The following is a 24,440-nucleotide window of genomic DNA, read 5'->3' on the forward strand; positions in this document are numbered from 1 at the left end:
CCCGCACCCTTATGTTGTTCAAGGGTCAGCTGTAAATGTTAGCCTCTAACTCTTACTTCCCCCTGACCTGTTTCCAAAGGCCTGGTCTGGGGCTGGGCCATGGGGAAGGGTTCCAGGGATGGCTGGGGAGGAAACAGAAGACAGGCTCTCTGTGGGACCTCGGGGCCTGATGTCAACTAGGAGGAACCAAAGGGGTGAGCGTTAAGCTTTGAGGTCCAGCCAGTCAGAGCCAAGACGTGGGAATCCTGGAGCCCTGGGAGCCCCCTCCTGACTGCCCAGGGACCCCCGGGCTGGACTCAGGCTCTCTTGGGCTCTGAAGCATCTCCAGGCCCCCCTGCACCTCCCTGGACAGACACAGTGAGACCATTTTGGCAAACACAATCTTTAAGAGAATTTAGCAACTACATTTTACGCAGGAAAACTGAAATACAAAGAAGAAAAAACTTGAATAGTTCTCGCTGTTTTATTATGTTAAGGTATTTCAAATTACAAAAATACTAGGATTTTACTGCTACAATTGGACCAGCATGTCGTGGTCCTCCCTCACCATCTGTTTCCTGACAAATAAGTGACAGCAGAATGTGAATCGTTTTGTTTCTCAGTGCTGGATAAATAGTGGGCTAAAGTATTTATGTTCTGAGGTGAATAAATAAAGTGGTTTACTGACAAGGACATAAAATTTCAGACTCTTAAGAGATGTTGTTTAATCTTTCCTCGAATCATTTTCAAATCCCCCGTGGGGACGGACCCGAAGGGCCCTTGGGGAACGTAACTCCCAGGCCGGAAGGGGCAGTGGGCCTGTAGACTGGCTGCATGAGTGGTTCCTGTGGCAGATGCTTTCGTGGGCGACACTCCCTCTGCTGGGAATGCACTTTCCATTTTCCAGTGGCTGACACCCTGGGGGGTCTTTTAACCCAGCTCCACCACGGCTCCTCCAGGACCCGGTCCCCCCTTACGCCCTGCTTTGTGCTGTCACGGTGCTGGGCTGACATGTCATGTCTGCCATCTGTCATATCGTTTTAAGGCTGGTATTTGTGAGTCAATTTTCTTCGCTAAATTGTGAATTTCGTGGAATCACGGATTATGTTTTATTTATCTTCAGTACCTATGCCAGGCTGGTAAGGTGTTCAAGGGTATTTAGAACACGATGTGATGGAACTGAATATAGTTTATATTTCCACTGAGACAAAATAAAATACTTTGGTAACAAAACTGGGGCCCTGATCCATCTGAGTCAATAAATAAAAGCTAAAGGAAAATCGTGGATGTGGGATGTGGGACGGGCGGCTGAAAATATTGTCTGAAGCATTTCTTCCTAGCTGAGGTGGATGCTAAGTGTTTATAACACTGTCTACAAAGAAGTGTGTTAACAGTCAGGGTGCGGGGACACAGCTGAGAAAATGCTGGTGTCCTAAGCAGCAGGTCCTCCAATTACAGGGAGTTATTTTAAGGGGAAATTGTTTTCTTCTTCTCACATGCCTATAGATGGTATGAAGGCAGTATCATCAAAGTCAAATTTCATATTTACCACCTGAATTCCACACGACACAAAATGCTGTCTCTAGTCTAAAACGTGCCAGCAGTGGTGAGGGCGAGACATGTCTGCAGAGCTGCCCCAGAGCCTGGACCCTTCAGCTCACCAAGGGCGAGGAGGAGCTTCGGGGGCAGCTTACCGGTGAGGAGCAAAGTACCCTTGGAGTAAAAAACCCTTGAAGTGAAATAAAAAGAAAACTATCTTCCATGAGTAGCTTAAACAAATTTTTTTTTTTGTCGGGGGGAGCTCCGAGTTTTAACCGCAGCTTCGTTTTTGCAGTCTCCCGATACATGCCTGTCCCCCGACCCCCAAAGGACTTGATGTATTTCCTCTGGGACTCAAATTTGGGGAATTGTTCCTTTTTTGCACTGTCATTCCATCTCAATTAAAGGCAACTGGTCTGAATGCTGACGAATCAAATATGAGCTGATCTTGGTTACCGTCTCCTCCTGCTGACAGGGAAAGCATACTGAATTTCAAAACAATGGAATGGAAAAGAAACAAATCTAATACCTGTAATTAGAAAACACTGGTCAACCAATGGAGAGTTAAGTACCATGGAGACATTTACATAAAAGTAAGTCTGAGGAAGAATTCTACCCCCTCTGTTTCTTCCTTGCCCAGGAAGAGTTCAAAGTGGCTTATCCTCTTGCACCTGCCGTGATTTGATATAGTACCAATCGGGCCTGCTTAGGATCCAGAGGACTGGTTCGTTATTCAACTGTCTTGCAATGGAAGAGTCTCCAAGCAGAGCCAAGGGAATCAAGTGTTAGCTGGAAGACTGACCCTTGCTTCTTGGTCACAGGTGGGCCTGGGTCAACTCAGTTCCACAGGTGCTACGAGCAAGATTTTCCCTCATTGGAAAAGTCCATTAAGAGCAAAATCAATGACAATTAAAACCGCAGAGGTCCCCAAGCAATAAAACTCCTTAAACATATTTAGTGTTTTTCAAATATACCTCATTGAAAGGTGAACTTCTGCCCAAACGGACAACATTCTTTCTGGATGCCTTTTGTGGAAGCCTCACAGTTTGAAGACAAAGGAATGTCCCTGCAATTCCCCAAAGTGCATCCGAGTCGGGGGCACTTGTTGGCTGAAAGATGGGCTGATCACGGCAGATGTGGCCAAACCAGTCCACGGGTCCAAGAGTGAATGTGAGTATGGCTGACAGGATGGAGTAGCTGCCGTGGCTTGGTCCTGGGGGCTGAAGGGGCTGGAATTTTTAGGGCTGAGGCCATCCTCCGTGGTCAGGCCCCGGTAAGGTCACTGCCTGCCGGCGCTGCCCTCAGGTATTCCGCATTTTCAGCGGCGGGACCCTTAAAGATGCCGTTTGACTTGGCGTCCTTGGGAAGGAAGGCCTGCTGGTAGTCAGGGTTGTCCAGGTTAATCTGGTGACCGCCTTTCTGCGCCCAGAGGGCAGGGCCGTCGAGCACACCGCTGGCGAAGGCGGGCTGGGCGGTGTTGAGATACTCAGGGTTGCCCACTGCATTGCTGTGGGAATTCTGGTAGTGAGGGTCTCTGCCTGGAGCCGGGTTTAGAGGCTGATTGTGATAGACGGGGTTCTGGACAGAGCCCGCGGGCCTTTTGGGAATCGACTGGTTTACGTATTCTGAAATTGAAAAGAAATCAGACGTAATCAGCAAAGCATCGTCCTAATAAGCAGGATTCCACGGCTCATTCCGAACCCGTGAATATTCTTCAATGAGGCAACGGATGACAGAAGCGGGGAAGCCTGGGGAGACGACTCTCTGGCTAAAATAAATTGTGTTCTTTTCTGTCCTTCTCAAAGCGATGGGCATGTTTATCTTTTGCTAATTTAAAGTTCTCAGAGGACAGCCTCCCTTGAGGTTGTGTGTGTGTGTGTGTGTGTGTGATGGTTGGGTCTGTCTGGGGATAAAGCTTAGATTAGGCAAATACATGTTTCACAGGCCAAGAACGGAGCCAGGAGAGAGAACAGAGATCAAATGTGTCACACACCCACCCACACATGCTCACACACTCACACATGTATATCTCTGCTGTTTGCTTCCAATTCTAGAAAATGTGCAGATTCATTCTAAAGACAACCTGGACACGCCTTGAGCCCCTCAGAGACCCGTGCGCCTGCCTAGCGGTTTCTGTTGATCGGCCTCTTCCTCCATCCATCGTGTCTGCACGCGTGCCACGGGCCCCACCTCTGGACCAGCTGGAAAGCAGCAGCTGGCCGGGGCACCGGGGACGGAGGCCGAGGAGCATGACCGCCTCCAGGGTGAGGCACTCACCGGCCGCTGGAAGGAAGGCGTCATCGATGCTGTCCTCGGTCAAGGTGCCAGTGGGGTCTGAGCTGTACCGCTGCAAGAAGCTGTCTTCCTTGAGGGGATAGCTCTGCTGGGAGGAGATTAGGCAAGGTTACTGCAGCCAGCGCCGCTCGCTTCGGCGGGGATCGGGACCCCCTGACAGCTCGTTAACCTGCAGATTCTGATTCAGCAGGTCTGGGAGAGGACCCGCTCCACCCACGGGTGGCCCACAGACCACAGGGCAGGCGGCACGGCCCTGGCCGGGGCCGTCCAGCGGGGCTTTCCGCGATGACAGACATGTTCTGTGATCTGTGCTCTTCCGCGTGGCGGCTACTAGGCACAGGTGCGAGGAAGTGAATTTTAAATTTTAACTTAATTAACGAAAATGTAAATTTAAGCAGCCGCATGTGGCTAGTGGCTGCTACATTGGTGAGTGTGGGTCTAATCAAGGCTTCACACGTCAAGCCACAGCGTCACCTGGAAGGTGGGCTCAAGTACAGACGGCCAGGCCCCTCCCTGCAGATCCTGAGTCGGGAGGTGTGGGGTGCTGGCCCGGCAGTTTGCATTTCTAACAGACTGCCAGGTCCATGAACTGCATGCTGCTGCTGGTCTATCAACTGTATTTTCAATAGCATTTTGATAAGCGATAGCTAATTGCTGGCCGTAGGGTAGGGATGAAACAATACAGGAAGGAGAATCACAGCTTTCTGGGTTAGGGTGGGCATTTTTTATGTCTAATAGAGCCATGGTACAGAGCTGTGATTGAATTCTGGTTTATAGGAGCTGATACCTACCCCGTTTCTATCAACGCAAGCCACAGTGGGAGTGCTGCTGGTGGCGCTCTGAAAAAGAATCGCAGCTGTTTATGGTGCACGTGGACGCTCACCCACCCCCACTGAGAGCAGGACGGGGGGCCTCCGGGAGTGGGCACAGTTAAAGGGGCCTGATTTCGTCTTGACTCATTAGCTTTAGAAAAACTAGGTTTAGTTCTGATTTAACTCTGTTCCAGTTGTTGCAATGCAGTAAGATAAATAATACACTGAATTGATTCATTCTGATTTTGGCTTTACCATCTGCTTAACGTTTACTTCTTTGTCTCTACCTGAGTTCCACAAGATGGGTATCATTTTTTTGCTAAAACTCAATCTGTTCAAACCAGGAGGCAGAGCCTGAGCAAGAGTGACTTTGGTACCAGGGAACTGAGGAGGGGCGTCCGGGAAGTGGTGGGGCTGTGGAAGAAGCCCTGCTGGGGGATGAGGTACTCATCGGCGTCCACGACATCCTCCATGTCCTCTTCGTCCATCAGGGTGCGGTAGAAGTTGGAGTCCGTAGGGCTTGGCAAATGCATCCTCTCGTCCCCCTGGCGCAGAGATTGTGAGACCATCAGAAAGGTCCGGCGAGCTGCCGTTCCACCCCCCTGGCTATCGAGGCGGGTCTGCTGTCAGCAGGTGCTTGTGTGTTTGCCAGTTGGGTTCTAATACACTCGTCCCCCCTCCCCCTGCCCGGTTCTGGGAAGTACAGTTCCTCCTTCCATTTCCCCCGACCTGGAATTAAGACGCTGAAAATTCCCTGATGTCTCAAAGTCCTCAAAGGAAATGCAAACGGCTCAGGAGGAAAAAGGAAGGGCCAAAGCCGCAGCATTTACTGAGTGCTGTGCTGTGTACAATGAGAGATACACATTTGGTCTTCTTCCCTGCTCCTGGCACAGAGCTCCTAAACCCTTGGAATTCCCTATGTGTCTCTTATGTTAGTGAGGAGACTTCTGGAAGCACCTAAAGATGGGGGCTGGTGGCCAGTGGAGCCAACCATGTGATTACACGGTTGGAACTTTCAGTCTCACCCCTAACCTCCAGGGAGGGCAGGGGGACTAGGGGTCGAATCCATTGCCAATGACCAATGATTTAATCATGCCTATGTAATGAAGCCTCCATAAAACCCCGAAAGGACAGGGTTCAGAGCTTCGGGGTGGTGAACCCCTGGAGATCCGGGGAGAGTGGTGCACCCAGACAGCACGGAAACTGCGCCCTTCCCCCATGCCTTGCCCTGTGCATCTCTTCCGTCTGGCTGTTCCTGAGTTATATCCTTCTATAGTAAACCAGTGATCCAGTAAGTAAAAAGATTTTCTGAGCTCTGAGAGCCACTCTAGCAAATTAATGGAACCCAAGGAGGGGGTTGTGGGAACCTTCTGCCAGATGGTCAGATGCCCAGGTAACAACCTGGACTTGGGACAGGCATCTGAACTGGGGGGGGGAGGGGAAGCGGTCCTGGAGGACTGTGGGATCTGACGCTGTCTCCAGGTGGACAGTGTCAGATTGAGCTGAACTGAAGGACACCAGCTGGTGATGGAGAATTGCTTGCCTGGTGGTGTGGGGTCCCTCCCCTCCAACACACACACCCTGCGATTGCTGAGCAGAACCTTTAGGTGCTTTGCAAAGTATTTTGCATATATTATTTCACTGAATCTTTAAAGCAGCTCTGCGAGCTTAGTTTTGTTAACCTCACATTGTAAGTACAGGGTCAGGGATCTGAAGCCAGGTTTGCCCGACACCAAAGCCCCGGTTCTCCATGAGAGCGACATAAGGCTTTGGCTAAGGGGACCATGAAATGACGGGGGCCGAGCGTGAGGGGCTCACAGGGATGGCAGATGGAGCTGGGGGCCCCATGGTGCGCTCCAATTAGTCCACAGCTTGGGCTGTGCTTCTTCTAACGCACTGAGGGTTAATGGTGTGACCTGTGAGACGGGGAGGCTGTGTCGGCACCGGACAGAGCATAGTGACGTTTGATGCTTATTAGAGGGATTTTCCCAGTGGGTGTGCAGACTGGGAGCTGGTACCTGGATGACAAGGTAGCGCTGGGGGTCTCGGGCCATTTTGGAGAATTCAATGATCAACTCACGGAACTTTGGGCGACTATCTGCATCAATCATCCAGCCTGGGGAAGGAAGGAGGAAAGTCAGTGCAATTAGAACCCTGAAAGAAGTGATAAAGATGGCATCGCTGAAAGAAAGCACTCACGGTGAGATTCTTTTAGACAAATAAATGAGGACGAAACCTAATCTTCGTGACAGGTTGTTCAGTCTTGGCAAACCAGCACTGATTACTGTTTAAAGACCCTGATGCCATCACATATTTGAGCCAGAATGGCAATAACATGCTCTAATTTTCTGCACCTCCCCTTCCAAGGGCTAGCATTCTGGTGTCATCGCCTTAAGTGACCCAGCAGCTGTACGATATGCACTGCTTTCTGTGAACTGCTCTGACTGCAGGGTGCCCTGGGTCCAGTCTCTCAGTAAAGTCCTCCCTTGACATGTACCCTCATCCATATTCACTCGGCAGTCTAGTAAGCTGGAAACCAGATTCGGTGTAGGGAAAATTAGGGACTTTCTTAAGAACCTCGGCGTTTGGGAACTCCACACCCTGGTGCTTTCACTGTATTACACACTCAAGCAGTCACATGTGCACGTGACAGGGGTGCTTCAGTGCCTTTCCTGGGGGGGGATACTTCTGTCAACCATGCCAGTGCATTTGAGTACACAATGATCCAAGTCTAGATTAAACATGCTGGAGGAACAGCTATTGACTGGAAATCCTCATGATTCCTGAGGGTTCTTATTTATTTTCTATCAGCAGGATGTCAGGCTATTTTGGGCCAGACTGCTATGTGACCTTAGACAAATCATGTAACCTCTCTGGATCCCAGCTTCCGCAACCTAAAGCAAGGACGTTAAAACTGATTAACTCTGTGGTCTAAAGTTCAGAAAGGCTTAATATTTACATTAACTCTGTCACATTCCCTGTGCTACCTTCTGTATAAATGCTCATCATACATGTAACGTTACCCCCAGAGCCTACTGAATTTGTGATTCTGATGGCGCGGTAGTGTCACAGTCAAGCTACACACTCTTACTTGGATTAAAATGTTTACTTGCTACACTGCAGAAGTCCTCACATAAATCCACTATCTGAAAAGGTTGACGTCAAAGCAGAAATGCCGATTCTATTAACCTCTTGTGGTTACTCATTGTTAGGCATTTAAAAACAGTTTCTCTGGTAACAGGCTTCAAAAAGTGGGGGAGCTTTTTTTTCATTGAGCAACTCAGAGAAAAGAGTATTTTGGTGTAATGGCTTATGGAGGACTTTGATTTTACTCGTTTGCTTGTGAACATGGGCAAACGTCAGCTCACAGTGTTCAGTGCGTCAGGTAAGTGCTTTCAGAAGTGTCTGAGGGGGTGTTTACAGATGTGCCTGCCTACGGACTGTGACAGCATGTCTTCAGGGCGTCGAAGGCCTGGGGCGCTTGGCTCAGGGCAGCCCAGGGCCAGGTGCAGCCAGCCACTCACACTTGACCATGATCATGTAGACGTCGATGGTGCAGATGGGCGGCTGAGGCAGGCGTTCTCCCTTCTCCAGGACGGTTGAGATCTCACTCGCGGGGATCCCGTCGTAAGGCTTGGACCCAAAGGTCATCAACTCCCAAACGGTGACTCCTAAGAGGAAGAAGCGTTGCTGTATGAGTCAATAATAATCACAGCACCTTGTCTTTAGTCATCGTTGTTGACATACTGTATCTAAGGTTTAAAAACCCATGTTTCTGTGGCCTTGGGCAATTTGCTTGATGCTGGAAGTCTCAGTTCAGCTCCCTGTAAAGGGGGGGTGATGACAGCATCTGCCTCATAGGACAGTTGTGGGGATCAAACAAGATAACACAACTGCAATGTTCAGACAATCCCAGGCAGACAGTAAGTGGCCAATAAATAGTAAACTTTAGTAATAACAGCAAAGAGAATACCACCACTCTGAAACATACGGATTATGGTCTGTGGAGCTGGAGTTACACACCCAGACATCATCGGTCGCAGATGACTTACCGGCAAGGTTATAAGCCTGTGTTTTTAAAGAGTAAAAAAATTGGAAGAAAAGCCCCCTGTGTTCCCTTTGATAAATATAAAAACCCCATACTTTTAATTTCAACATCAATCAATCATCATGATTAAAAAAAATCCAAGCAGGAGTAATTTTAGAATTGGTGTTTTTTAAGACTGTTCCAAAGTTCTGATGGTCCTTCCATCTCCGTGCCTCCCTTGATGGAGTTCTCTGCTCCAGAAACACACAAATGCCGTGGGGAGTATGCCCCCAGACCACACAGGGAGGGACCAGACACAGGAACCCGGGGCCTTCCTGGTCTCCAGCTAGTCTAACCACCCCTTTTCTTGAGATTGGCTTCTAAATGTGTATCACCACACATCTGCATAGATTTTCCAGAGGTCATTCCCAAACCAAATGACCCGAATTAACAGGCAAAATGCAAGGCTGAAGAATGAAGAAAAGCAGTGGTCCAGGGACAAGAAAATAGATTCTTCTGTCCTGCCCACCACGGAATCAATATTGACTTGATGAAAGAAAGAAAATCTCATGTCCAGATCTTTAAAGTCGATTGGTCCTGCTCTAACTAGGTTTAGACATTGCGTTTAAACACACACAATGAATCCCTGCGGGAAGGCAGCTTTTCAGGTTTCGGAACAAACGGTGAAAGAGGGCGGTGTGTGTACCTGGTTGTGGGGTATAAGTGGGGCTGGAAGGTGCTATGAGTTCTCTCTCTTTTCAACTCCTAAGTGGAACACGTAGGTCCCTAACTGACTAAAATATTTTGCCTTGACTGGAGCCTAGAGAGTGGAGTAACAGGATATGTTTTTAGACTAAAAACTCAGGTTCATGTTGTAACAGGTCCGGTGTACTGCCAGGACAGCAGATAAGAATCACTGACAACACGATTTCCACTGAGACGAAAGACACAGCCCCCGTGGTGATGCTGGCTTTCTGATGCCGGTTGTAATCATTCACAGGGATTAAGTCACTGAGCCGGAGAGTTTTCATTTACTGGACAAACGTGGCCCAAGCACGGGCTGCGAGTGGACACACAGGGCAAGGGGAGAATGCAGCCGGGCGGCTGGGAAAGGCAGGGGGCCAGACCACTCTTGATCCTATTGATCACGGTTAGGGATTCAGGTTTTATTTGGAACATATTTGGAAAACCAAAGAAGGATGTTAAGCAGAGAAGCGAACGTCTAATGTGGTTTAAAGATATATTTTCCTGCTGTTTGGAGAATAGATGAGTGGGTGCAAAACAAGCCCAGAGAAGACCCAGGAGGAGCCCCTGCTTGGTGTCCCTGGGGGTGGGGGGGGTGGCTTGGGCTGTGACAATGACAATGACAGCTCTGGGCAGGACCACAAATGGGAAAGCGGCGTTTCTTCCCATCCCTCTGGGGGAGTAGACATTTCTTGAACGTGACGGAAAATAAGGCATCAGAATAGCTTTATTTCCTTACCTAGTTCATTCATCGTGAGCAGCTAGCTCACAGGTATAAATGAAAATTCACTTATTCATTCACAGAGATCTCCGTCTCTGTAAAGCTTACGTTATAGCAGAAAAGACAAAGACCCATGAAATTTTTAAAAATGCATTTGGAATATTAGGAAGTTAATAATGCTCTGAAAGAAATGCTAAATGGACAATATCCTGAATGATTTTGTTTTTGTGATAGTGACTAAATTCCTCTCGGAGATTCTTTTTACTATTGCTCTCCCCAAATACGCGTTTCTATGGAGGTGGGTGACTCCTTCCCTTCACCTCCGTTGCGTTGATAGCTGGGATAGGCTGATAATGCATAGGTCAATGCAGATCAGGTGTTCTGCAACCTTTGGGCTGATTCTGGGTGACAGCGAGACTGCCTGCAGTAACATAGGCGGAAGCACCCCAGCACGGCAGCCAGTGGAAGTGCCTTCCTGAAAGGCAAGGCCCTTGCGGACCCAGGAAACGCTCTGTACAGAGGACGAGGCGAGAGCGTGGAAGGTGTGTCTGAGCTGTCCTCATTGGAAGGAAGAAGAGTCAGACCCTGACGAGGCGGCCTTCACGAGAGCTGGAAACAGTAACTACCTCCCTTTCCTCATATTTCCCCACACACACACCCTCACAGTGCGTTTCATGAAGCCATTCTCTCTGATACACAAAGATGACCACTCACTATATGAAACCATAACCCCCGAGTCAGTCCATCATAAAACCACATTTCTCTACCGGGAAACTCTTCCCCACGAAACCTGATCTGTCATCTCCCTTTGGTGCACTTCAAATTCAGGGCAAGAGGTCACGTTTGGCTTGATTCTGGGGGACAGGCATCTCCTAGGCTCCAGTTCTTTCCCTCCCGCTACCCGCTCTCCTGACACGCTCCCTGTTCTCTTCAGTGACACCCGGTACGGTAGTTCCACTCAACTTCCTTTTTCACATTTCCTAGTGCAACAGACAGACGGCGATGATTACGGGGTTGTTAGTCACTGCCCTGGACGGCAGAGCGTATCATGTACATCGACAACACGAGCCAGTGAAGCCTCAGCCCTGATTCATCAGCCTCAGGATTTCGACTCACCGTAGCTCCAGACATCACTCTGGTGGGTGTAAATTCGGTGTAAAATTGATTCCAAGGCCATCCACTTGATAGGCACCTTGGGATGATGAGAGAGAAAAGTAATAAGACAACAATTAGCTTCCCTCGGTTGAAAAAAAGTAAATCACACTGGAATGCATTACAAGCAACAAAGGTGAGGAAGCTGGGCCACCCCCAGCCCAACCCGGGCCCAGTGTTCCTTCCCAGCCGGGGGAGAGGTTTTAGTCTGGTAGCGAACAGGGCCTCTGTCAGGCCCAGAGCTGAGGGCCTTGGGTCTGTGGGCTGTTCTGCCGAGCTGCGTGCACGTGCTGGCAGCTGGGGGCCCTGGTTGTGCCCTGCGTCCGCGGCTGTCTGCAGGGCTAGCTGCTTGGAGCCACGCGGGCCACAGTGAGGGCGAAGAGAGGATCCGCTGATCTAGAGCGTTCCGGAGGGCCTATCAGGAGACCCGCACCCCTCGCCGCTGGGAGAGCCCCCTGGAGAAGCCCCAGGCCCGTCCGAGAGGAAGAAGCCAATGCCGCCGCGGCCGGCGCCCCTCGGGAGCTGCTGGAACAACACGGGGCCCTTTCCGGGCTGCTCTCCCAGCTGTTCTTCTGAAGGGGCTTTACCCAGGAGTGGGAGGTTGAAACCTACCCTTGGCTAACCGTCACCTAGAGGTGGAGCTGAACTCACGTTTACTGCCTTTGGCTTCTGGATGTGTCAGAAACACCTTTACGCACTTTCCCAGCAAATCCTGCTCCCCGGGCAGCTCCGGCTGCAGGGCCAGAAGGGCCTGGCTAGACCCAGGTGCTGGTGGCAGCTGTGACCTCACCCAGAAGGTCCTGAGGACGGCCCTCCCATTGGTCAGCCTGCTGGCGGGGGAGTGCTCGCCCTTCTACAAGCCGGCTCCTTACTTTGCCCCCTTCTGCGTGGTACTCCTTCTCCTCGGCGCCCAGCAGTTTGGCCAGCCCGAAATCCGTGATCTTGACGTGCTGCGGCGTCTTCACCAGCACATTCCTGGCCGCCAGGTCTCGGTGCACCAAGCGCCGGTCTTCCAGGTAGTTCATGCCCTGCAACACGGGGCCACGCGGTGAGGGGTGGGTGCTCAGCGGGGATCAGGCAGAGGGCGGGCGCCCCGGCGCAGGGTGCGGTGTCACGTACGCAACAGCCTCTGAGCCGGAGCCTGTCTGCGGACTGACTGCCCTCCACGGACACAGTGACTTGCACCTGGTAACATCAGTGACCAGAGTCTATCTGCTCCACGGATGAAAAGGTGAAGAGATGAAGACATAACTAGCTGCTGACTTACTAACTTATCGCCATCCGGTTACTCAAGTTTCAAACTCAGTTGAACAAATAGAAGAGGCCAGTGACAGAGCAGGAGCCCCGCCGTCGGGCCGCGACCTGGTTAGACGCTGCACGCTGCTCCGGACGGCTGACCCCACCTGCCTGGCCTCGCCTTCCTGCGCCAGCGCGTCTGGGGCGCCACCTCCCCAGGATCCAGGGCTCTCATCACGCTTTCCTGGACCATCTTACATGATTCACTACCAGTGAAGGTTTTGGTCCTGTTTTATTTTCTCTTTTTTAAATTGAAATCACGTGGATATTGAATTTGCTTTTATTGATACAAGGTGCCACTCCCTACCCCCTCCCTGGCTGCCTCCATAACTGCTGTAATCAGAATCAAGGCTGGAAGAGAAAGAAAGAATACTTGAGAAGTACCCAACACAGTGCCCGACACGTAGTGAATTCTCGGATGTACAGTCACCCCTTAGTACCCATGAGACTGGTTCCGGGAACCCCTCTCCCTGCCACCCGCCTAACCAAAATCCATAGATATTCAAGTCCCTTATAGAAAATGGAGCAAGTATTTGTTTGTAACCTACACACATCCTCTTGCATACTTTAAATCACCACTCGATTACTTGTAACACCTCATACGATGTACATACTTGTAAACGTAATGTAAATGCTATGTAAACAGTTGCTTGTGCCCAGCCAATTCAACTTTTGTTTTTTGGAGCTTTCTGGAATTTTCTTCCCACATGTTTTTGATCCACGGTTGGCTGATTCTGCAGATGCAGAACTGCGGCTACGAAGGACTAACTGTGTGACCCCTCACCTCTAGCCCTTGTCCACAGCCTCCTTGGTGTCTTTGTCACCTGCCCTTTCTCCCCTGACAGGCGGGCTCACTTCCTGCCCCTACTCCTGGCTTGAAGCCTGCCCAGCTGAGCCAAGCTCCCCTTGGACCCTCGCAAGCTCTAACCCGTAGACATGAGCTTGGCAGCTGCTGCCCCTGTGCAGGGCCACACGGGCAGGCAGGAGAAGCCGGAGGGTCAAGTTCTGCACACGGCCTGTGTGGCTGGAACCACGTGTTCTCCTCCTTGCTCACAAAGGCACCTCTCCTCTCCCCAGCCAGGGAGGTGGACCACATTTCCAGCCTCCTTTACAGCTGACACTCATGAACTCTCCAGTGAAGGGCAGGCACCACAGACATGCTTACCGAAGGGCACAAAATGGAAATGAATGGGCAAAACCAACTCTGCATTACCCTCGAGCTTTTCGCATGTAGCTCTCTTCATTTTAGTGCAAATGCAGGGAATACCTGCAGGTAAGGATAGATCCCAAATTTTCTGGCAAATTCATTGCTTCCTTTTGCATAGATATTAGGTAAAAATTACTAATTAACTTGTCACATCAGAGCAAAGTTTACAAATTTTCTTTCTAGAGTTAAACTAGCCATCACAGGAAAATAGGATCTTACAAAGACACTACCAGGAATTGGTCTTTGAGGGCTATTTTTGAGGCCTTCAATGTTTTTCTTCTCTTGGGGAAAAAAAAAATGATTCCCATGTGTCCACTGTCTTATCTAGAAAGCTCCTGAATGTTTAAGATGCTGTTTGATTTAAATGGTTCCTTTCTAAGATGTCTCAGGTGCCGGGAAATAAGGTTAATGGGCTCATGTCTATTCAAGAGGAAGTGGGCAGGTGCTTCCCTGGAATAGCACTTCCAGGTTAGGAATCATTCCTTAGGGATGGAGCGTGGAGAGGGAGAGAGAAGCAGGGCTTCCTGGCAGAGGAGGACTTCCTACTCCCTGGCACCTCCCCCCCTTCACGGGGCTCCTTTCAGCAGCATCCGTCTCCCCTGTGGTTCACTAAGCCCACAAGGAGGACTTCAGAGGGCATTTCCAGCTACATTTAACTATCGTGGTGAACTTTCTTTCTGCCTCTTTATATGCCTAACAGAGTTAGGATCTGGTGCACTGGATACATTTTTTACAAAAGCTTGTTGAAGATGAAGGAAGGAAGGGATGAATGAATGATAATAGCAGCCGACAGTTCCGAGCCCGGCATTTCAAACACGCCTGCGAAGATGCCTCTCCCGGTGCTGGGAGGTCTGGTACCCACACAACAGCCTTGACAGCTGACCCAGGGGCCCAGAGCCTGGGCTGGTGCTGCTTCACAGACCAAGGGCTCTGAGGCCACCACTGGGACGGTGCCCTTAATTTCCTGCTGGGGCCTCCAAGTGAGACTTGTCTGCTGACCCAGAGACTGCTTTGGACGCCACATCCCAGCATCTTGGCCAGGTGCCGCTGAGCGTGCCCAGGGGCAGGTGGATGGGAATCTAACAATGGAAGTAGCTCCACCCCCGCCCCTCCCCCCACCTCAGATTTTTAAAGGAGCAGAGCAACTGTGCAATAAACTGCAACGTTTTCTCGTAACACCAGCCTTCAGAGAAGGCTTGGGAAAGGGCAGGAAAGAGCAGTACGTGTCTGGAGCACACAGCTAGAGGGATTTAAATCAGAGATAATTTCGGGACAAGATTAGACTCATTTGAACTTAGATAAAACTCTATTCCTTGGTCTCTGTCCCACATAATATGGCAGTTTGAAAGGCCATCTCGGTTATAGTTCTAGGCCCAGCAGAGTTATAGTTTAACCAGCACCAAAGATAAGAGCCCTGACATCGCTCGTGAACTCTCAGAATCCAAACAGAGACCCGCAGGAAGCGATATCAGCGTCAGCCTCGTGGGGCCTCTTGGAAACGCAGTTCCCTGATTCTTCTCTCTGAGAGCCTCACTTTAATTTAATGGAACATATTTATTTTGCTAGTTAACACAGGACGGCTAGGATGGATGCTGCAATACTGAGGTTAAAAGGGGATCTGAAGAGCCGCCCTGGGACCTGAATGCACAGGAGACACAGGATGCTTTCACGAGGGTTTTAAAGACTTTCCTCGCACAACACCCCAGGGAGAAGAGAGGCCTGGGTTGGGTGTGACATGTAGGGACCGTATTCCCAGGCACTGCAGTATCCTGCGACTCTTAGGAGGAGCCCAGAGCGAGAGGCAGGAACGAGCTGCATTTCTAGTGTATTTCTTAACCACCATGTGGGGAAGTGGTGGGTACAGGGGACCGCCACTGACTTGGTGACCTCGGAGGTGGCAGAATAGGAAGCGGAGGGGTAGGCGGAGGGCTCTGGCAGAGTAAAGCAAGGCACGGCGTCCACACCACTGCACCCCTGCCCTCAGAAGAGGCAGGAAAGTGTCAGAATTTCCTGTCCCAGGCACCAACCTCCTGCTGTGTAGGGACAGGAGGCCTGCTAGGCTCACCAGCCTGTGGGCTCCACTCTGACCCGTGACATCACGTGCTGGGGAAAAGCACAGACTTGGGAGCAAGGAGCCCTGGGGTGGAATCTTGATTTTGCTACTTCCTAGCTTGAGACCTGGGCAAGTTACTTCAACACCCCTTGCCTCACTCTCCCCCATATGTACAACGGGCTACTCAGAGGATTAAATGAGTTAATCCACATGGAGCACTTAGGACGGTGCCCAGGGAGAGTCCTCCCTCGGCGCTGTGATTATCATTTCCTCCTAAATGCCAAATCCATCCTCTCTTCTCTACCCCTTTTGCCATGACCTTGAATTAGGCTGCTGCCACGTCCTGCTACACTTCCCAACAAAGTCTGATCATGAATAAATTCCCACGTGGCGCCCTTCGCTTTCGTGATGAAGCCGCGCTTGCAGGTTCCTGCGGGGTCTCCCCTCTCCTCCGGCCTGCCCCTCATCCCTCGGCAGCCCTCAGTGTCTCTTGGTCACCTCTCATTGCTCCCTCAGATGGTCCCCAGGACGGGGACGGGCTCTCACTCGTGTCCACAGCACCACAGCCACGTCCGGGCTCCCGAGGGTGTAGGGTGGCCGCCTCACCACTGCCGTCCCCGCACCTGGTGCTCGGCTGGCCGACTGAGCCCACTTTGCTGTCCCCGTGTGACTTGTACAGCAGCCTCTGGGAGTCTGGTCCCTCAGCTCTCCTGCTCTGACCCACTCATTTCCTGCTGCATTGTTACCTCTGTAGGGATCTGTTTTCCTCACCTGTGTGCAAGTTTGGGGAGATAAGAAATTTTGTCTTCTTTATATACGTATTTCACATGATACCTGACACTGACAGATACACGCTCAAGAAACCACCAAGTGAAATGACCAGAAGTTGATGAACATGCTTTAACAGTACAGCAACTTTTGGCTTTATAGTGACATACTGTGAAGTGATCATTTAGGTTGATCAAGTTCAACTGTAATCTTGTGGAACGATGTGACAATAAATAAAAAAATAATTCAAATAACTGAAATATCTGGTAACCGGATCTGCTGTGGGGCTCTGTCCCCGTCTGCGGTCTTGTTGCCCAGGGTTTTACGCAGGTACCTGCTCTGCAGCTGAATCAGCTCTTAGGAAGCGCCTTCCTCTCCCATCGTGTGGATGGAGGCTGGACGCTGGAGGCTGGAGGCTGGAGGTTGAATCACCACCCTCAGGCTGCACAGTTAGTCAGCGGGGGGAGGTGTCGCCTGAAACCTCACCTTCAGGAGTCCTGATCTGGAGCACAGGAAAGCCAGGTGGGGGAGGGGGGAGCAGACCTGGGCGCGAGGGCCAGAGCCACCTGGGCCCAGACGGGAGGCCGTGCACAGGGCAGTTAGTGTCTCCCCGCTGCCCCCGCAGGCTGCGCGAGGCTGACGGACAACGTCTCCTCTTCCGGCCCCTCTTCCAGCATGATTTTCATTCTCCCCCACCCCTGCTCATCCCTCACGACCAGGCCACAATTTGTCGATGTGGGTGTCATGACACGGCACCTAGACCCAGACACGAGGGGCCAGCACGTTCTGCTACGTCATCGGCAGGACCACCTTCCTCTCCTCACCTGGATGGGTCTTCTCTTCGCTGCTCTCGTGCCCTGAAAGCGCCTATAAATGTGTGAGCAGTGAAAACGCTGGGGCTTTTTCAGATGAACTCAGACCAAACTAAGTATCCCGTCTACTTAAAAAATGGATCCTTCGAATGGAATGTTTTCTGAAGTTCATCCTTATTAAGTTGCATCTTATAGAATGAACTAGGCGTAGTTCGGTGCTTCTGAAGTTGTGGTTGGTCTCCGTCTGACAGCATCCACCCACCCACCCCTCCACCCCAGCCCCCAGCTACCTTCAGATCTCACCAGGGCCTGGTCAAGTATCTGAAACGTTTATCGCCTCTCTAAAAACTCACTTCTGTGAGATCTTAATCCAGGTTAGGTGAAAGAAAGCTCTGTGGTCCCAAAGGTTTGTGAAAATGTTAAATCAATCACAGCCTAGAGAGCTGATTTATGCAGGACTCGGCAGTAATGTGCTCTGCGGTGCTCTAAGAGGAAAGAGCCTGGCACGGCAGCGGTGTTCTCTAAACTGAATTGATGACAGACAGCATCTTTTGGATTCTAACATTTTACTACGTTATTATCCCGTCTAATTATTTTGGGATTTACTAGCTGGTTTATGCAGCCAGGAAGAATGCACACGCTTTCCGAAGCACCTGAGTTACTCCCCGTGAGTGAGAGCCCCCTGTACCTTCCCGAGCCAGGAGCTCAGGAAGCGGTGCTGAGGGAGCAGATGACGTCTCCACGGCCTCCTGAAACTTGAGTCTAGAATCCACTCTCACCCTGTGTGGAAGCGCACCTCTGCTTTCCCAACCCCAGCAAGATTCCCCACTAGGCCGCCTCTGTTTTTTTTTCTTTTTTTCTTTTGCTCGTGATATAATTTTATCTGTCCTCCTAGCAGTTTAGCCAGGACAATAAACCTACGTAATGGTACCCAGGTCTCCGTGAATACTGGAAAACTTCCCAAGAGAGCCTGTGCCTTTGTGAATCAGGGAGGACATTTGTAAGTCAATAAATCCCACCTTGAAAACGCCAGCAGGTTTAGTTTCTGGTCAGCCACTAAGTGTTTCTGGGTAGTTTCACTTCTAACTTTTACGGAGAAAACTGTTCAATACTTAGGTAAACAGTCACTAACCCAAGAGCAAATTTCTCTCTTTACAGCTGAAGAAACCATTATTTTCCTTTCCCTGCAAGGACAGACACTGCATCGCCACAGCTATTCAAGTACAGTGGCTTAGGTTTCTCTTGTGAAATAGAAAGCAGCTCCATCGCAGATAAATCGAACAGCTGCAACGTGAACCGACTTTGGATGAGAGCGAACCTAAACAAAGTTCAACAGGCAGAGCAGTGGATTGAAATAACAAGGTGAAATTCTGAGTAATATTATATAGAGCACTATCTTGGAAAACTTGCAGGCCCTGGAAACTCAACTCAGGGACTTTGGAAACTCATGGCTGACCAGGGCCTGGGCAGAGCTGAACTCGCCCTGTAGTGGGCACTGCCGTGGTCAGGTGTTTGTTTCTTCCTCGTGCTGGCAGAAGACTGATTTTTGAGGTCAAATAAACTTCCATCTATGCAGACACTTGTGAGCAGGCAGTTCTGAATGTAGGGTTGCCAAGGAGAGAAGGGGAAAAGCTCACGAACGAGAGAGGGACCGGAAATAGGAGACGCTGCTCTAGGGAGAGAAAGTCGATATAGAACTAGAACAAGACAATGTTTCAGCTTAGATTTTTGTCACTAATCTAACTTAAAGTAGTCGAAATATGGGGAAAAAACCAGAGAGGTGAGCATGGGGTGCCTGCTGGGGCCCGAGTGGGCACCCCACAGAGGCTACCAAGCACCGTTCTCGCTGCCGGGAGGACAGACGGCAGAGGCCCTTCCGCGGCCACAGAGAGACAACTCGCCTAAGAAAAGCCAGAATTGAGATGTGAATCCCCCAGAGTCACAAGCCCGGTTCCGTACCGGGCAGAACTTGCCAAGGCTATGTGTCGCATCACATAAGAAGTCACTTTTGCGGAGCGGCCAACTGACACAAGATAATCAGAATGCTAAATATCCGGGCACCCTCTGGTGAGCTGGCCTCATCACCCAGGCAGGTGTGCAGAGTTCTGGAGGCCCTGCCTGACGGGGGCAGCGGCCAGGGCCTGGCTCTGACAGAGCTCACCTCCCAGGTTCAAGTTAAACAAGTAAATAAACCAGGTCTTCGCAGGTAGCAAGATGTGTTTTTAAAAAATAAAGCGAGTTAAGCAAGGTGATAGAGGCTGCCTGGGGTGGAGGGGGATAGCTTTGGTGATTCTCCTGCCTTAGCTAATCAGGGAAGAGACTAAGGAAGAATTTCTGGGGACAGGAGTCAGGACACGAGTAAACCTCCAGGAAAAATGCCATATTCAGCGAGACCTACCTGGGGCTAAGGACCTCCGCCCCGACACCAGCCTCTGTTCTGGGCTGAAAAGCATCCTCCCAGATCTCATGCCTACCCAGCACCCCAGAACGTGACCTTCTTTAGACACAGGGTTTTGCAGATCTAATCGGTTAAAGATCTTGAGATGAAGTCACCCTGGATTTAGGAATGACTGGTGTCTGCTAAGAGAGAGGGGGGTCTGGACTCAGGCCTAGGGCAGGAGGCCACGTGAAGACCAGGGCAGAGGTGGGAGGGACCCCTGGAGCCCCCAGAGCTGGGGAGGGAGGAAGGATTCTCCCCTAGAGCCTTGGGAGGGGTGCGGCCCTTCTGACACCTTGATTTTGAACTTCTGACCTCCAGAACTGTGAGAGAGTAAGCTTCTGTTGTGGTAAGCCACTAAGTTTGTTGTACCTTTTGGTGGCAGCCCTAGGAAACTAACACGGTGAGACACAGAAATAACCAGCCTTCTCATGAGACCACAGCACGTGAGGCACGCAGGCTCTACCAGGACCACTGCCTAGCAGCGGCCACGTGACTCCTCTGCCCTGTGACCGGGGTTACGGTCGTGAGAGCGCCGAGAGCACCACGCGATGGGCGGGGGTCCGAGAGGCGTGCCCACACTGCCGGGTGCCGGAGCCGCCGGAGCCTCCGGGGCTGGGGCTGAGACAGCGACCCCGGCGGGCGGGCACTGGAAGAAGAGGGCAGAGGCTGCCTCCCGCTGCCAGCCTCACCCTGCACCGCTGACCCCAGAGGAGCCCGTCGTGGAGTGAGTGTCTCGGGCGGCTGCTGGCTGAGCGGAGCCCAGAACACGTTTTCGTCTGTCTGAAGTCACCTTCTACGCCTGCTGGGGGTTGAGCGAGCAAGTCCGGAGCATCCTCAGGAGTAAATCTGCAGGACCGACGGTGGTGCCACCCTGGGTGAGGCAAGCAACCAGGACCTGGATGGGGCCCGGGGCACAAGGGGCGCCCTGTCCTCCCTGGTTCCTGCACGCTCCCAACACCCGCCGTGGGGCTGAGGGCGGGGCCTGCCCACAGATTCCATTCGTTCCACTGAGTGAAAGGTATACCCACTGTCAGGAGGAACAGAATTTAGCAAGTTGGGTTGCAGATAACTGATGCACTACTGGCATCGAGAGAGAGAGATCTGGGGCTTCCCTGGTGGCGCAGTGGTTGAGAATCTGCCTGCCAATGCAGGGCACACGGGTCGAGCCCTGGTCTGGGAAGATCCCACGTGCCGCGGAGCAACTGGGCCCGTGAGCCACAACTACTGAGCCTGCGCGTCTGGAGCCTGTGCTCCACAGCAAGAGAGGCCGCGATAGTGAGAGGCCCGCACACCGCGATGAAGAGTGGCCCCCGCTTGCCGCAACTAGAGAAAGCCCTCGCACAGAGACGAAGACCCAACACAGCCATAAATAAATAAAAATAAATAAATAAATTAAAAAAAAATCCACTGCAGAAGTCATCTGTTTAAAAAAAAAAAAAAAAAAAAAAAGAGAGAGAGATCTGAAATGGAACAACAGTCCTTGTGAGGCCATCTGAGCAGCTAGATACCCGGCTCATCGCTCTGCTCCTGGCCTCAGCTCCACCTGGCCACTGTCCGCCCCCTCGGCCCCTCCCTCGCTCCAGATCTAGCCTGTCGACAGGGGGACGCATACGGAGCCCCATGAAGCAGCAGAAACATCTATTCACCTCCTGCCACCGCACGTCAGAGCCAGCACCTGTCTGTCCGCCCGGCCACTCTGTCACCTGACAGCCCTGGCCTGGTTTGCTGGCCTTGTGATCAAGTCCTGCCTGGGTGAAAGCCACACCTCCTCCTCTGCTACAAATTACCACAGTATTCAACAAAAAGAATGCCAGGGAAATGAGAACACCAACATCAGGCATACTGAGAGCCCCCCGTACAGAGAAAATTGTGCAAATGTAGCTGAATAATTAGATTTTCAGTGTGCAGTGGGACAGGCACCGATCTGATGCAAAAGACAATTGATTCAATTTAATCCAAACGAAAGACGCGTGCATGCCATGTACACGCGTGTGCACATACACACACACACACGCTCTCTTGGCGCACTTTGCGCTGTCCTAGGACGGAGAACGTAATTACTGACTTCCTGGTTGTCTTTATTTCCCCTTTGCCGCCGGTCTCCGGGACTCTCCCCAGGGACCGCATCATCCCGGGGGGCGAGGGCGGAGCGGCAAGCGACGGCAGCCGCCAGTCCAGCCTCGTGGCCCTGCCGGCCCTCCTCACAGAGCGGGCACCTGCTCCGAGCGCCCTCGTCTGACTTACCTTTGCGATCTGCACGCACCAGTTGAGCAGGTGCTGGGAGCCGATGTTGTCCTTGTGTTCACGGACATAATCCAGCAGGCAGCCGAAGGGCATGAGCTGCGTGACGAGCTGCACCGTGGACGTCAGGCAGATGCCCAGGAGGCGGCACACGTGAGGGTTGTCCACACTGGCCATCACGTAGGCTTCCTGGGGGCAGAGGAGGAGAGGGCACATCAGAAAGGCTCCCCGCCGTGGCTAACGGAACGGGCAGGCTTTTTTGTCCCTTTCCGGGTACAGAAGTCGAACGTGATTTTGAGTTTGGAAATGCGCGCGTGTGGAGGACAAGGGGGCCCGTGAAACGTCTAGTGCAGTGGACGTTCCCGCAGGCTCTCTTGCACGCGAGGCTGTGGCGTGGCCAGGTGCTTGATGGGAGACGGCGTCCTCTGAGCGCACGTGCGGATTCTGCGTCACAAAGAGGCCCAGGCAGCGCTCGCCATCGGCAAAGCGCTGGGTGACAATGAGACCTGATGTCTACAAGTTTGGGCGTTGCTGAGTCCTTACGAAGACCTCCACCTCAAAGCCAAAGATGCCGGTGCTTCAAATGGTGTCAGGGCCGGTGGGAACCCGTGCTTGGGGCCCACACCCTGGTGAAGACTTGCCCGCTGACTCCGGAACCCCAGCCGTGGGCACCGTGGTGGGAGATGCTGAGAGCTCTGGGGGGCTGGGAGAGGGAGGGGGACCTCACCTCTCCACAGAGCGCTGGGGGCAGAGAGGGGGCGCCCCCCCCCCCCCGGCACTGCCGGGGCCACGGGCACCACTGCCACGCACAGCAGAGAAGCCCTTTCGGCTCTGAACCGGATGGAGGACGTCACACCTACAGCGCTCGCAGACTCCGCTGGCGGCCCAGGATTCACTTCTGAAGAGGGGGTCTGTGTCGCCCCGCCTCAGCCTTGGGAAGGGAAATCCATGCTGCTCTGCAGAACCCACTCCCCCCAGCCCCGCCCCTGCTAATGGGGTGGGAGCCTGACACAGACCCACAGCCATGGGCTTTATTTGAACCCTTCTGCTATCCTTGGGCGGAGGAAGCTGATTTCATTTACAACCATGCACACAACTGGGCCTGGCTTTTGTCTGACTAAGAATCAGGGAATCCTCAATTCCCACCAATAAACTCCATCTCTTTCCCTTTGGAATGCAAAGCGGGGTGGGGGGACATTTTATTCAGATCACCTGGTCTCCAACAGAAAGTTCCGAGGCGCCTTTCCCCATCTGACCGCTGCTGTGCTCGGGGTGTGGGCCCTCTGTGCAGAAGGGAACACAGCCTGAGCCAGGTGAAGGCACGCGAGGGGGATGCTGGGGGATGCACCGCAGGAGCCAGAGGTGACAGTGGTGACAGACAGGTGGAGGGGCACGTACACATATCCCTAAACACAAACGTGACGGCACCAGTTTCTGGCCTGAACCCCTCCGCCGGCCTCACTGTTCCTGGGAAGCCCACCAGGCCTTGCAAAGCCTCTCCTCCCACAGACCCCCGGTCCTCCTGCCCTCTGTTCCCCACCTCTGCTCGCCTGTACCTGGGAGGGCCTTTGTCTGGAATGCCCTTCCACCTCTCCTTTCCCTGGCTGACCCCTCCTCAGAGGGCCTCCCTGAACCCCAATCTAAGTTGAACTCTCCTGGCATCTTGCAGTTTTTCCCTCGGGCGAGCAGGCTGAGTACGGCCTGCAAACTTGCCAGAGATGCCAATCCTTGGGCCTTGCCCGGGCAGGTGTGCCATGAGAGATGCACGGAGCTGGGGCTTGTTTATCACCTCACCTCCCCAACACCTGCTCCTGCTGCGTCATTCCCGTGGTGCCCAACACATCTCTAGGCACAGAGCTGCCTCAGGAACACCACGGCTGAAAGACACTGAAATCATACGACACAGAGACCATGCCACGTCCACTACGGAAAGAAACCCACAGCTCTGACATCCGCTGCAGAAGCACCGTCCGTCTGGACGCTGCCCTAAGTGGAGACGTCCTGCTCTCACGGGCAGTCGGCCTTTCTCCTCATCTGTGTTGTAAACGCAGCATCACAACAGCAGAGCAGGTGTTTAATACTATGGACCTTGTGACAGCTCTTCACCTCTGAGAAGGGCTACTGATAAAAAGTTAGAACTGGAAAAGGCCTGCAAGTGGTTTCTTCTCAAGCCATTATTTGTCTGAAGAGGAAACTGAGGCCCAGTGAATGACAACCAGAGACCACATTTCTTATGTCAGGGCAGGGCCCACACCCGGATCTCCCCCGACCCGGGCCCTCCTGGTCCTCTCCCGCTTACCCCACGCGCCGTGAGGCCTTGTTGAGTGCTCCGGCAGATGGGCTACCAGAAAGTT

General features: G+C 52.1%; 1 protein-coding gene across 4 annotated transcripts in view; it reads right to left on the minus strand.

Annotated features, from left to right (window-relative positions):
- Positions 1 to 444: 444 nt before the first annotated feature.
- The window catches only part of EGFR (epidermal growth factor receptor), a 190,199-nt gene continuing 166,203 nt past the window's right edge, over positions 445 to 24,440 (minus strand). For 3 of the 4 annotated variants that reach the window (XM_059934324.1, XM_059934327.1, XM_059934328.1), the window contains exons 20-28: positions 22,090 to 22,275; positions 12,142 to 12,297; positions 11,234 to 11,309; positions 8,150 to 8,296; positions 6,644 to 6,741; positions 5,003 to 5,170; positions 4,605 to 4,652; positions 3,796 to 3,901; positions 445 to 3,143 (exon numbers count right to left, since the gene is read on the minus strand). In XM_059934324.1, coding sequence (XP_059790307.1) covers positions 2,782 to 3,143; positions 3,796 to 3,901; positions 4,605 to 4,652; positions 5,003 to 5,170; positions 6,644 to 6,741; positions 8,150 to 8,296; positions 11,234 to 11,309; positions 12,142 to 12,297; positions 22,090 to 22,275 — 1,347 coding nt within the window. In that variant the 3' untranslated portion in view covers positions 445 to 2,781. The remainder of the gene's footprint in view (positions 3,144 to 3,795; positions 3,902 to 4,604; positions 4,653 to 5,002; positions 5,171 to 6,643; positions 6,742 to 8,149; positions 8,297 to 11,233; positions 11,310 to 12,141; positions 12,298 to 22,089; positions 22,276 to 24,440) is intronic. The other variant, XM_059934325.1, reaches the window with a different exon arrangement.

Source organism: Balaenoptera ricei, chromosome 9 (genome assembly GCF_028023285.1).
Source record: "Balaenoptera ricei isolate mBalRic1 chromosome 9, mBalRic1.hap2, whole genome shotgun sequence".
In the NCBI taxonomy this organism is placed as follows: domain Eukaryota; kingdom Metazoa; phylum Chordata; class Mammalia; order Artiodactyla; family Balaenopteridae; genus Balaenoptera; species Balaenoptera ricei.